The sequence below is a fragment of the Equus quagga genome, chromosome 17, assembly GCF_021613505.1.
Source record: "Equus quagga isolate Etosha38 chromosome 17, UCLA_HA_Equagga_1.0, whole genome shotgun sequence".
Lineage (NCBI taxonomy): Eukaryota > Metazoa > Chordata > Mammalia > Perissodactyla > Equidae > Equus > Equus quagga.
The window spans coordinates 32924296-32935884 of record NC_060283.1 but is presented as its reverse complement, the minus strand read 5'-3'; the positions used below and the strand labels follow the sequence as shown (position 1 = coordinate 32935884).

At 63.0% G+C, this 11589-nt stretch overlaps 1 protein-coding gene across 1 annotated transcript; it reads left to right on the top strand.

The window, feature by feature from the left end:
• Nucleotides 1-208: 208 nt before the first annotated feature.
• AGXT (alanine--glyoxylate aminotransferase) lies at nt 209-10754 on the top strand. The gene is made up of 11 exons (XM_046644266.1): nt 209-612; nt 695-887; nt 2077-2141; nt 2793-2893; nt 4097-4167; nt 5003-5087; nt 6412-6507; nt 7281-7350; nt 9151-9246; nt 9767-9895; nt 10357-10754. The coding sequence occupies exons 1-11, from the start codon at nt 382-384 to the stop codon at nt 10462-10464; spliced, it is 1245 nt and encodes a 414-aa protein (XP_046500222.1). The 5' UTR covers nt 209-381; the 3' UTR covers nt 10465-10754.
• The last annotated feature ends 835 nt before the right edge of the window (nt 10755-11589 follow it).

Genomic DNA, 11589 nt, shown 5'->3' with positions numbered 1-11589 from the left:
AGTCCTGCCAAGTCTGAAATATTTGCTCTCTGGTCCGTTAAGAAAATCTCTGGGGGCCCCTGAGCCCAGCAGGATGCACTCGGCTGGACATCTGTCCTGGGACAGCTGAGAGGAGCCGGGAGAGGCTGAAGGGCAGAGGACAGCTCACCACGCTCTGTTTTTCATTGACTGGACTCTGAAGGCTCCTCCTCCCCCCGCTGAGGGTTCAACACCCTGGCTGTCAGGCCCGGACATGCAGGCTAAGCATCAATAAGGGGGCAGGTAACAACAACCAACAACAAAAGGCCGCCTTGTAGCAGGAGCCCATCGATCAGACCTCACCTCTGGACGCTTGCCTGTGCCCACACGTGTGCCACCGTCCAGCGCGGGGCCAGCCGGGAAATGCTCCGGGCGCTGGCAATGGCCAGTGTGGCCCTGGGGCCCCAGGCAGCAGGTTGGGCAAGAACCATGGCCTCCCACCAGCTGCTGGTGGCCCCCCCAGAGGCCCTGCGCAAGCCCCTCTCCATCCCCAACCGGCTTCTGCTTGGGCCCGGCCCCGCGAACCTGGCTCCACGCGTCCTGGCAGCCGGGGGACTGCAGGTGATCGGGCACATGCACAAGGAGATGTACCAGGTAGGTCATCCAGAGGGTGGTGGTCAGTCCCCTGAGCCTCAGTGGGGAGACAAGATCTGACCCACATGCCCATCGCCCCCAGATAATGGACGAGATCAAGCAAGGCATCCAGTATGTGTTCCAGACCAGGAACCCCCTCACACTGGCCATCAGTGGCTCGGGGCATTGTGCCCTGGAGGCCGCCCTGTTCAACCTCCTGGAGCCGGGGGACTCCTTCCTGGTTGGGGTCAATGGCATCTGGGGGCAGCGGGCCGCGGACATCGGGGAGCGCATTGGTAAGAGACAGGGGGCAGAGGGTGGGGTGTGGCCCCTTGCTGTATCCTTCCCCAAGGCCTCTCGCCTCCTGCCAGAAGACTGGCAGCCCCTCTACCTTGGCCCCTCCCAAGGAGACACTTACCCCCTTTGTGGCCCCTCATGCCTCTACCTCCCCACCAGCCTGCTGCCTCCTTCAAGTAGGTTTTGGGGTGCTCGTGGGCCCCCATCCTCTGTTTCCCAGAGTTTGAGGACAGCAGTTTCTGAGCACATGGGAGAGGCACTGCAGGGAATCCTCTGGTCTCAGCACAAACCCCTAAACCGCCTGCAGCTCTCTGGGTGCCCAGGTGTCACCTCTGCTCTGTGACAGGACAGGGATTCAGAGGCCAAAATCCCCCCTCAGAATCTCAGAAACAGCCCTCTTTCTGGAGCACAGACTATGGAGGAGTGGAGAGGGTTTTCATTTCCAGAGTAAAATGTTCTAAAGAGAGACAGATCAAAAGCAGGCATCCGCGCTGGGTTTAATGATTGATGGTGGCCTTTGCAAATGTCTCGTTGCTCCTGCATGGTCAGCTCCACAGGTGGCTGCTCTCGGTCCTGGTTAATGGACAATCCCCGATGGCCCAAGGGAGTCCCAATCCCTCACCTGCTCCCTTTGACAACCAGTGTGGGGGCTGAAGGCAGGGCCTCAAGTGGACCTCGGGCACCCACGCTCCCGTGGCTCTGACTGCCGGCTGTGCAGTCTGGGCAAGCCCCCCCCGCACCCCGTCTCCATCCCACACTCCAGCCTCGGGCTCTCCCCTGAGGTTTGCACCATCCTGAGGTCACCTACCCTCCTATATGCAACTCCAGAGGCCGGCCGTGCATGGGGATGCATGGGTCCAAGAGAGGGAGCAGGACCAGGACCGGCCAGCCTGGAGCCCCCAGTCCCCAAAGAGGACAAAGCCAGCTCATGCCCTCACTCATTCATTCATTCCTTTCCATTCATTCATCCACTCATTCCTTCATTCAGTCATTCATCAAACATGGTGGGCCCCTCAGGAGCGACCCTCTGCTGGAAAGGCACCAGTCCATGCAGCCTTTCTCAGATCCTGGTTTACTTTCTGTGTGAATGGTGCTATAGAGGAGCCCGGGAGAGCCCCAGTGCTGATTCCTGCTGTCTGTGTGTGTGAGTTCCAGGCCATTCATTGCTCACTCTGCCCCTGCCCCCAGGAGCCCGCGTACACATGATGGTCAAGGACCCTGGAGGCCACCACACTCTGCGGGAGGTGGAGGAGGTACAGTGGGGTATGCAGCCCCAAGGAGGGGAGGGAGCCATCCAGCAGGGTGGACTCAGAGCTGGAGGCTTGGGGTCCATGGCTGGCCCTCAGCTCTTCCCAGAACCAGGCGACTGGTCACAGAAGGAACATTCTGATATCTGGGAGCAGGTGGGAGGGGTTTTGCACGGCAGGGAAACTGAGTCCAGGTCTCAGTCCTCTGGGCAGGGCTGGAGGGGCTGGAGGTAAGAGGTGGTGAGCAGGACATGCCCTGACACTTGGTGTGCCAGCCCCGCCTCCGCCCCCCCATCCAGTGAGGTCAGTCCCAACCAGCCCAGACCCGGGAGACTCAGCTGACCTCGTGGCAGTCCCAATAGGATGGGGTGAGATGCTGGGGCCACTCTTCCTCCTTCTCTGGGAGAAAGTCCTTCTCTTCCTGGAACAAGCTCTCCTCCCAGAGCTGAGATGCCTGGCCCCACCTCAGTACACACACGGACCAAGAGGGGCTGTGGCACCTCCAGCTCCAGGTGCCAGAGCTGCAGTGGTGGTGGTGAGAGGGCTGTTTGGGAGGGATCCTGTCCTGCCCTCACCAGGAAAAGTCCTTCAGGGAGGGGGTGGCCAGCCCCTCCCTCTGCTGGCTCTGCCCACAGCTGTCACCTCTGTCCCCCTCAGGGCCTGGCCCAGCACAAGCCTGTGCTGCTGTTCCTGACCCAGGGGGAGTCATCCAGCGGCGTGCTACAGCCCCTCAATGGCTATGGGGAGCTCTGCCACAGGTGAGCCTGTCCCCACAGGGAGCCTCTCCCAGGGTGGCATCACTGGGGGCAGAGCCGAGCACAGCTCAGAGCCGGGCTAGGGGTCGGATGGGGGTGCTGGCAGGTCTGCCCCACCTCGAGTTAGCGGTGAGGCCCAGCTTCTTGCCCTGCCCTCCTCACACCCCAGTCCTGGTCACATGGCGTGGAGTATAGGTATCTCTCGGGGTGCTCCATGCTCTGGGCTGAGTCTGGTGGGCTCCTCCCATTTGAGAGCAGAATCAGGTGCTCTGTAGCCGGGTGCCCCACAGTGCCCATTGCCCTCTAGACCCCACGGCTGAGGGGGGCTTGGCGCTGATCCTGCTGTCCGGGTCCCAGGGCCAGCCCGCACCTCACCCCAAGATCCCTAGAGCCCCAAACTGGCCTCCTGCCCTCCACTTCCCTCCTCCAGGCTCCCGCCCCTGCCCGGGTGCACAGGGCCTTAGGTGGGGTCGGATGGGTTCCCTCCTGGGAGTCCTGCTCTGGAGAGCTGACCGCACGACGGGAGGAGAGAAAGTCTCCAACCAAGCAGGACTACCCTGGCAGGGCCTCCATCCACAAAAGGGGACCTAGCCACTGGAATGGGGCCTGTGGCATCCTGCCCATAGAATCAAGCTCACGAGTGTCGTCTGGGCTGTGGCTTCCAGGGGACCAACCTCCCCTCCACGCCCAGCCTGGCATACTCTTTATGCCTTTTTCTAAGAAAACGTGGAGGCGGAAGGGAGTCAAAGCTTCCAGCTCGGGCTGTTTTCGGACTCTGTCCTCCCTGGGCTCTGGACTTCTGGCCAGCGGGCTGGGCAGAGTGACTGTTGGCAGGAGGAGTCCCTGGACCCCACATAGACCCTGGGGCCTGAGCACGCAGAGCCCCCAGCTGGCCCTGGGACCACAGGCTGCATCAGCTGACCCTCAGGCACACGGCGTAGGGGGTCCTGCGGCCTGGCTGGCCTGGACTTTGACACTCCCTGAGGCCTCTGTGTTGATGCCCCGTCTGCCCTGTGGCTCACCCTGGTTCCAGAACCAGGGAGCTGGTCCTGGGGGTCCAAGGGTCCAGGAGGAGGCACCGTATGAAGGCGGAAGGCTCCCCGGCTTCCGTGCCGGCCTTCTGCAGGCCCTGAAGGCCCCTCCAGAAACCCCATCCACGCAGAGTCTGAAGCCCCTCCTGCTTCTCTCTGCTGCCCCTCCCCCCAGGTACAAGTGCCTGCTCCTGGTGGACTCGGTGGCCTCCCTGGGCGCAGTCCCCATCTACATGGACCAGCAAGGTAAGGCTGTGCCCCACAGCCCCAGCCAGGCCGCTGCTCACCCCGGGGGGCCCTGAGGGTACAGGAGGCGCCCGTGGAAAGGTTTCATCTGACAGTGCCTGCAGGACCACCACTAGCCCACATGTCAGATTCGGGCCCTGGCTCCACAAGGCCCAGGGAAACGCCAGCTCCTTATTGGGGCAGAACAGGCTCCATGAACCAATTGACACGGGGTGTTTCTGCTGGGCCGGCAGGCCCGGGTGTAGGGGGCAGGTGGGAGGGAGGAGCTTCTCCAGGGGTGACATTGGAGAGGTCTCAGAGTCCCTGCAGGATGGATAGAAGAAGGGCTGAGGCTCCTGTCAATCAGGTGCAGGGGGCTGGGCTACCTCTAGTCCCAGCTGGGCCTCAGTTTACCCATCTGCCCCACACCCCGCCAGCCTGTCACGCAGTGGTGAGCACCACTGTCAAGGTCGCCTTGCAGGCCACCCTGAGAAGGCTTCCATTGCTCCATGGTTTGAGCTGGCCCTCAAACCACTGCTCTGAAAGGAGGGGCACAAGGAGGGGCCCTGGGGACACCATATGGGGTGGTAGTCCTCAGGATGCCCACACTGCACCTCTGGGCTGGCTGCCCTCTGCCATGAAGGAGAAGCTGTGCAAAAGGCTCGAGCCTGAGCTCCCAGGCTGCCATGCAGCAGAGCACAACTCGAACCCAGGACGCCCTCCCCACTTCACCCTCCTGGCCTCCATGTAGTAGAGTCTATGGACTGGGAACCGGCCTGGGGTGGCCCCCAGCTAGAATGGTCCTGCCCCTGCATGGCGCTCAGCCCCCGTGAGCACGTGTCCCTCCCCTCCACAGGCATTGACATCTTATACTCGGGCTCCCAGAAGGTCCTGAATGCCCCTCCAGGCACCTCCCTCCTCTCCTTCAGTGACAAGGCCAAGTAAGTGACCCAGGCCCTGGCCCCCACCCAGGGCGGGACGTGCAGTGAGGCGGGGCCTGGGATTTGGGAGGGAAGGCCTCTGGAATGCTTGCCACCTACCCTGGACTCATGCCTGCTCTGGACAGGTGTGCCCAGGCTTCACAAGGGCACGGTGAGGACCACGGGTATCGGGGAGTGGCCTGGCCAGGCTGGCCTTTGGAAGACGCTCTTCATGAGAACCGGGGTGTGGGATGTAGGGCCTGGCATGCTGGAAATTCCCGGCTTCAAGCCAGCAAGGACTGGTGACAGTGCCAGCTCCCTGCTGCCTCCACCCTGGCTCAGCATCTAGGTGCTGATGTGGGAGCTGCTCCAGGGAGTGGCATGGGCCACCTTCATCCTGCTGCAGTCCCAAAGTCCCCAGGTCCCTCAGACCCTGAGCCAGGCCTGGAGGGGGCGGGAGAGGGGATGGAAGACCAGCCTCAGGAGGCCATTAACATCAGCTATACCCTGGTGACAGGTGGTGCCATTTACCGGAACAGAGACCATCTGGGGTGAAATCAGGAATCCTGTGTGGACATGGGGAGGGTCTGAGACGCCTGTGGGAGGGTCAGGAGGCAACTTGAGGTTCAAGAAGGGTCTGAGTGCAGAGCTCGAGGAGAGGCTCCTTGAGTCTGGAGCCGATGGAGATCAGACGTGTTTAAAGTTTCGAGACTGGCCAGCATCGCCCAGGGCTTGAGAGCAGAGGAGCCAGGGTCCCTGATGAGTGCCTGCCCACCAGGGTGCAGGGGTTGGGGAGCCGAGCAGGAGAGGCCAGGCGGGTAGGGGAGAGGACAGCCAGGGGAGCCTGGGGTCACCCAGCTTGGGTAAGTGGGGTCACCTCAGAGCCCCTCAGTTACGTTCTAGCTCCCCAGCTTATACTCAAGGGTGTGGGGGCCCCCAGGAGCAGTGAGGCCTCCCCCAGGCCCTGAGCCTGTTTTCTTCTGCCATTTTGATGGGTTGCACTCACCAACAGCAGACCCTCCTGTCTTTAAGTGACTGATCACCTTTTGGTGACCTGAGGAATGAGACAGGGCAACTCCTTGGGAGGGGTCTGGGGAGGGGGAGAGAATAGCCGGGGTCCACACATGACAGTGTCACACCCACGTGGCAGAGGCACAGGCTGGGCCCAAGGGCCAGCGGGGCTGGGCAGTCTGAGGGGCCCATGCCAGCCCCTGAACAGAATCATGGGGGTCCTGGGGTCCCCGCACCTCTGGATCCCGTCTTCGAGTCAGGAGCGCCTGACAAAAGGCCCTACAGTCGCTCCAGCCTGGACGGGCAGGCGCTCAGTCCAGTTCTTCCTCCCCAGAAACAAGATCTACACCCGGAAGACGAAGCCCTTCTCCTTCTACCTGGACATCAAGTGGCTGGCCAGCTTCTGGGGCTGTGACGACCAGCCCAGGATGTGAGGGCCGCAGGGGTGGGGACGGACTGGGCGCCCGGGAGCGGCTGGGAGTGGCCGAGGGGCATGGGACAGAGGGCCTCTCATCAGTTTCACACACTGGGTTCTGAGCCCCACTTCATGCCCCCGCACCCCAGCTAGAGCCCTGGGATTCACTCAAGCCAGGCCGTCGATGCCCCGACCCGATTTCCCCATCAACCCCTGGACTAGGGGCTCAGGTCCAGCAGCACGGCCCCCACAGTCCTGCCCACGGGGGCGTCTCCTTCCAGAAGTCCCAGTGCACCTTCGGGCATGTTGGATCTGGCCCTGCCACATCTTCCCACCCCTGGGCCTCAGTTTACCCATCTCTTAAAAGGGGAGGGTGAACTAGGGGCTCTCTGTGAGGTGGCTTTGGCCATAACCCAAGGCCCTTTATGTCACACATGGGGACAGGGACACCAGGAATGGTGCCCCACCCACTGGGCACAGCAGGTCAAATGCAGGCTTCACGGGACCACTGGGGCTACACAGGCCTGGGTGGGGAGGTGAGAGCCAGCACGCACTCTGCCCCCTTCAGCCTTCTGCTGCGATCTGGTCAGCACCCGCACTCTGAGCCTTGCTCTCAAAGGAGCTGCCCTTCCCGCTCTGAGCCCGTAACTCCCAAACTGGACGTCACTCCCCTGGGAAGGGGGCTAGCCCCGTTGTCAGAGAGCCGGACCCGTTGGGGCTGGAATAGACCGAGCTACTGCCCCGACCCCACCCAGTGAGGCTGGACCAAGCCCCCTCCTGTCTTCCAGGTACCATCACACCACCCCCATCACCGGCTTGTACAGCCTGAGAGAGAGCCTGGCGCTCATAGCGGAACAGGTGAGGGGGGGAGCGGAGAGCAGCAGCAGCGTGGACCAGGGCTCGGCAGGTGCAGGCGCCCCAAGAGAGCCCCATCCCCCACCCCCCGTGGGCCTGGCCTGAAGAGAAGGGAAAGTTGGTGGCGTAGCAGAGAGAAAGGGGTGTTGTTGGCTGCTGGCTGAGGGCACCCCCAGGAGGACAGAGTCCCAGGACAGATGCGGTGATGGGAGGGAGCTGACCCTCAAACCACTGCTCTGAAAGGAGGGGCGCAGGGAGGGATCCTGGGCTCATTTGGGCTCAGGTGATGGGGCAGGTGTGGGCCGTCTTCCGACCCCCCAGTTGCTTGGTGAAGCACTCAGTGAGGGCCTAGCCAAGGCTGAAGGGGTTTGAGGAGAAAGGGGAGGTATGGAGGAGCGGAGGAGGAAGGTGAAGGGGCCGGGAGGGCCAGGCAGCCAGAGGCAGGTGGTCAAGGGTGTAAAGTGACGGCAGAGTGTTTAAGCTCACGTGCTCTGCTTCGGCAGCCCGGAGTTCATGGGTTCGGATCCTGGGCGCGGACCTACACACTGCTCATTGAGCCATGTTGTGGTAGCATCCCAAGTGCAAAATAGAGGACGATTGGCATAGATGTTAGCTCAGGGCCAATCTTCCTTGCCAAAAAAAAAAAAAAAAAAAGCACAAAGTGTGACTGACCTTCCACAGGCTTGGCACTTTCCTGTAGCCACATCCAGCTGCCAGGGTGGGGGCAGGAGCTGAGCAGAGACAGCTGGGTGTGCCTAGGGTGGTGGCTTTGCCCAGTGCAATGTCCACACTCTCAGGACACAGGAGGCCAAGCGTGGCCCCAGGCCGGGTTGGCTCTGCAGGACACAGGATAGGAAACGTGGCTGGCAGCACAGCCTGAGGTCCCCCAGGGGCTGCTGCCAGGCCCCAGCCCAGAGGCCAGGAAGCGAGCCTGGCTGTGGTGGCCTCCCTGGGAGGCTGCCGTGCTGTGCTGGCCACACCTGCCCTCCTGCATCCGCTCATAGAGCCACTGCCCCAGGGCTGGTGAGAGCCAAGGTGTCCTGAGAGCTGGCGGGTCACCAGCACCCGCGCCCGGGCCATGTGCCATCGAGCACATGGGCCAGGAGCTGTGAGCTCACAGGGAGTGGCCATGCAGATGGGCCCTGGGGTATGAGCTGGGTAGGGAAGGAGGGGGTGGATCCGTGTGGTCAGTCAGACAGGGCCTGGGGCGACCGTCGGAGCTGCGGGCTGGGCTGGGGAGAGGCTGAGGGCTGGAAGGAGCTGGTCCTGAGGGAATGGAGATGGCCTCCCCCCCCCTGCCTTGACCTCCCTCCCCTCTTCCGTGTCCCTTCCTCCAGCCCCCCTCCCCCAGGATGACGGTGTGGCCCCAAGGAAAGAGTGGGGCCTAGAGCGACCTGCCTGAGCCCCTGTTCTGATCCAGCTCCCTGCCCCATGTGGCACAGAAGCCCCTCTCCTTCCACTGGTCAGCTCCCCACCTCCGACCGGGTGCCCTCCTCTCCCCCAGGAGCCACTTGGCTCCAAGGACTGGCTGGGCCCCCCACTTCTCTTCTTCGAGACTCAGACTACTTCCACCTGCCCCAAGGGAGCCCCAGGCCCGGCCCCTGGGACAAAGCCAGAGCCCCAAACCTGGGGGCTCAAAGGGCTCCCGAGGGACTCAGAGTCCAGGCCAGGAGAGGATCCCCTCTCCAGTCTGAGGCTGTCCCCACTGTGGACGTGAGCTAGGTTCTCCCTCTCCACGGCCAGGGGAGGGCCCCCGCCCTGCCCTGCCACATCAGCACCCGCTGGCGCCCTCTCCCCACGCAGGGCCTGGAGGACAGCTGGCGGCAACACCGGGAGACCATGGCTTACCTGCATGGGCGCCTGCAAGGGCTGGGCCTGCGGCTCTTCGTGAAGGATCCCGTAAGAGGCCGAGGGGCGGCGGGAGGGGCAGGTGTAGGGGACGGGGATAGAGCTCCTGCCCAGCCCCGTCGGGAGGGATGTGGGGTCCTGCGGTCCCGGGGAGCAGGCGGTCGTGGCTCCCTGGCCTCAGGATCTTAGGACACTTGGTTTGGTGGCCCCACTCTCCCCAGAGCCTCTCCCTGAGTCGTTAGGGGTGATCTCTGAGCTAAAAGATGCCCTTCGGCCTCCTGAGCCCTGGGGTGGGAGGGTCAGCTGAATACTCCAGGAGGAACCTGAAGCTCCTTTGCCCTAGAGTGGGTGTGACTTGCTGGAGGAGAACAGACATACGGTGCCACCCTGGCATCCCTCAGTGGCTTGGACGCCCCGTCCCATGGGCTTGAGCTGTTGGGCAGGGGTGCTGACCTCGCTGTCCTCAGGCTCTTTCTCCCCACCCCAACCCCACCGCCACCTGCTCCTGTGGATCCTGAGGTCAAGGCCAGCCGGTGAAGGTCAAGGGGACTGAGCCGGGCCTGTCCTGCAGGCGCTCCGGCTGCCCACTATCACCACTGTGGCCGTGCCCGCCGGCTACAACTGGAGAGACATCACCAACTATGTCATGGACCACTTTGACATCGAGATCACGGGAGGCCTCGGGCCCTCGATGGGAAAGGTGAGGGGGGCAAGGGCCGGCCACACCTGCCACAGAAACTAGACGCACCACCCCCACACAGAGCACCACTGTGCCCAGGCCCGGGGCAAGGTCCGGCGGTCATCGAAGGGGCCAGGACAGCAGGGGTGGCCATAATGGAACATCCTTCTCCAAATCCAAGGGGGGATCTGGGCAACGTATCCTCCTGCCCCCTTCCACCCCAGTTTTTTGAGGTTGTGGAGTACAGCAGCTCCAATTCAACCCAGAATGTCCTTCCTTCCCTCCGAGTGGGCGATTCTGAGTGGCCTCGACTGACCATGCTGCTGGACTCCCTTCCCAAGCTCTGTGGGCGCAGAGGAAGGAGAGCCGGCCCTGCACTGGGTTTGGGGGGCCTCCTTGCATGACTGGAGGCAGCTCTCGGCTCCCCTCGTGTATACTCCCCGATGGAGGCTGACGTGTGTGCCCCGCCACCGTCCCCCTAGGTGCTGCGCATCGGCCTGATGGGCTGCAACGCCACCCGGGAGAACGTGGACCGCGTGATCGAGGCCCTGCGGGAGGCCCTGCAGCGCTGCCCCCGGAACAAGCTGTGACCCGCCTGCCTCTCCCATGTCCACTTGGAGGGGCCGGGGGGTGGGGGGCCAGGAGCAGACTCTGCAAGGTGGACAGGGCCTCCCTGGACAGGCCAGCAGCTGCCCCAGCCCAGGCGAGGTGGGACGAGGAGCAGGACCAGGCAGCTGTCCCCAGCCCCAGGTGGCCCTTGTCCCACGGAGCAGAACATGGGCCATTTGGGCTCAGGATCCACAATACCCTCCCAATGAGCTGCAATCCCTCGCAGGTCACTGGCCTTCTGGGAATATTCAATAAAGAACTGGTTGGTCATCTGTCCTCACTGTGGGGGGGATGGGCTGCGAGAGAGTCTGATGGGAAGGCACCCATGATCCCTGACTGCACCTCTCGGGGGAGCCCTGGGACAGGTCCTCGCCTGGGGCCTCCCTGGAGCTGGTGGGTGGGGTGTGCGGGGGCCCTGGCGCCACACACTCAGGTCCCAGAGCTCACACCTGCAAAACACATCCTTACACACCACCTCCAGGGGAACCGACAGCCCACAGGGCTGACTTGTAACTCAAGTCGGGAGCACAAGAGCCCAAAAGCACAGTCAGGACTTGAGCGTATGATGACCCAGGGTGCACACCACAGACACGCAGGCCAGTGCAGGTGCCAAAGGTCTGCGTGGGCCTCAGCCCTGCGGCCACTCAGCCCTCATAGGTGCAGCTCAGGGGGGCACCCTGAGCCCCAGCCTCCTCTTCTTTCTCTGCTTCGCTCCCGCTGACCTCTGTCCCTTAGTTCCCCCTCCTCCCTTGGGGTTTCCACCTGTGGCAGCCTCCCTCAGCCTCTCCTTCCTAGGAAGTTTCTAAGCAGGCCAGCCACTGATCTCCTCAGGACCCGGTACGCTTCAGGCAGTCACAGCCACGCCCACATTTCCAGGCCCTCACTGGTCCTAAGAAGCCCCAGGAGGAAAGCCAGGCAGGGTCTCCCTCTTGTCAAGGTGCAGCCCTCTTTGTGCAGGCCAGGGGTGGGCCTGGCTCCATCCCTGTCACTCACACAGGTGCGGGCCGGGCACAGTCATGTGCACTGGAGTAGGGCCTGAACAGACCAGAGGCCATGCACCCCACAGCACTCAGGACCACCAGGAGGGATGGGCACCAGTGGGATGA

What these genes read in the sequence shown, in the direction of transcription:
- AGXT (XM_046644266.1), top strand. Translation starts at nt 382, where the DNA reads ATGCTCCGGGCGCTGGCAATGGCCAGTGTGGCCCTGGGGCCCCAGGCA. An exon ending in CATCTACATGGACCAGCAAG is followed by an intron (nt 4,168 to 5,002) that starts GTAAGGCTGTGC and finishes TCCCCTCCACAG; the next exon opens with GCATTGACATCTTATACTCG. An exon ending in TCCTTCAGTGACAAGGCCAA is followed by an intron (nt 5,088 to 6,411) that starts GTAAGTGACCCA and finishes CTTCCTCCCCAG; the next exon opens with AAACAAGATCTACACCCGGA.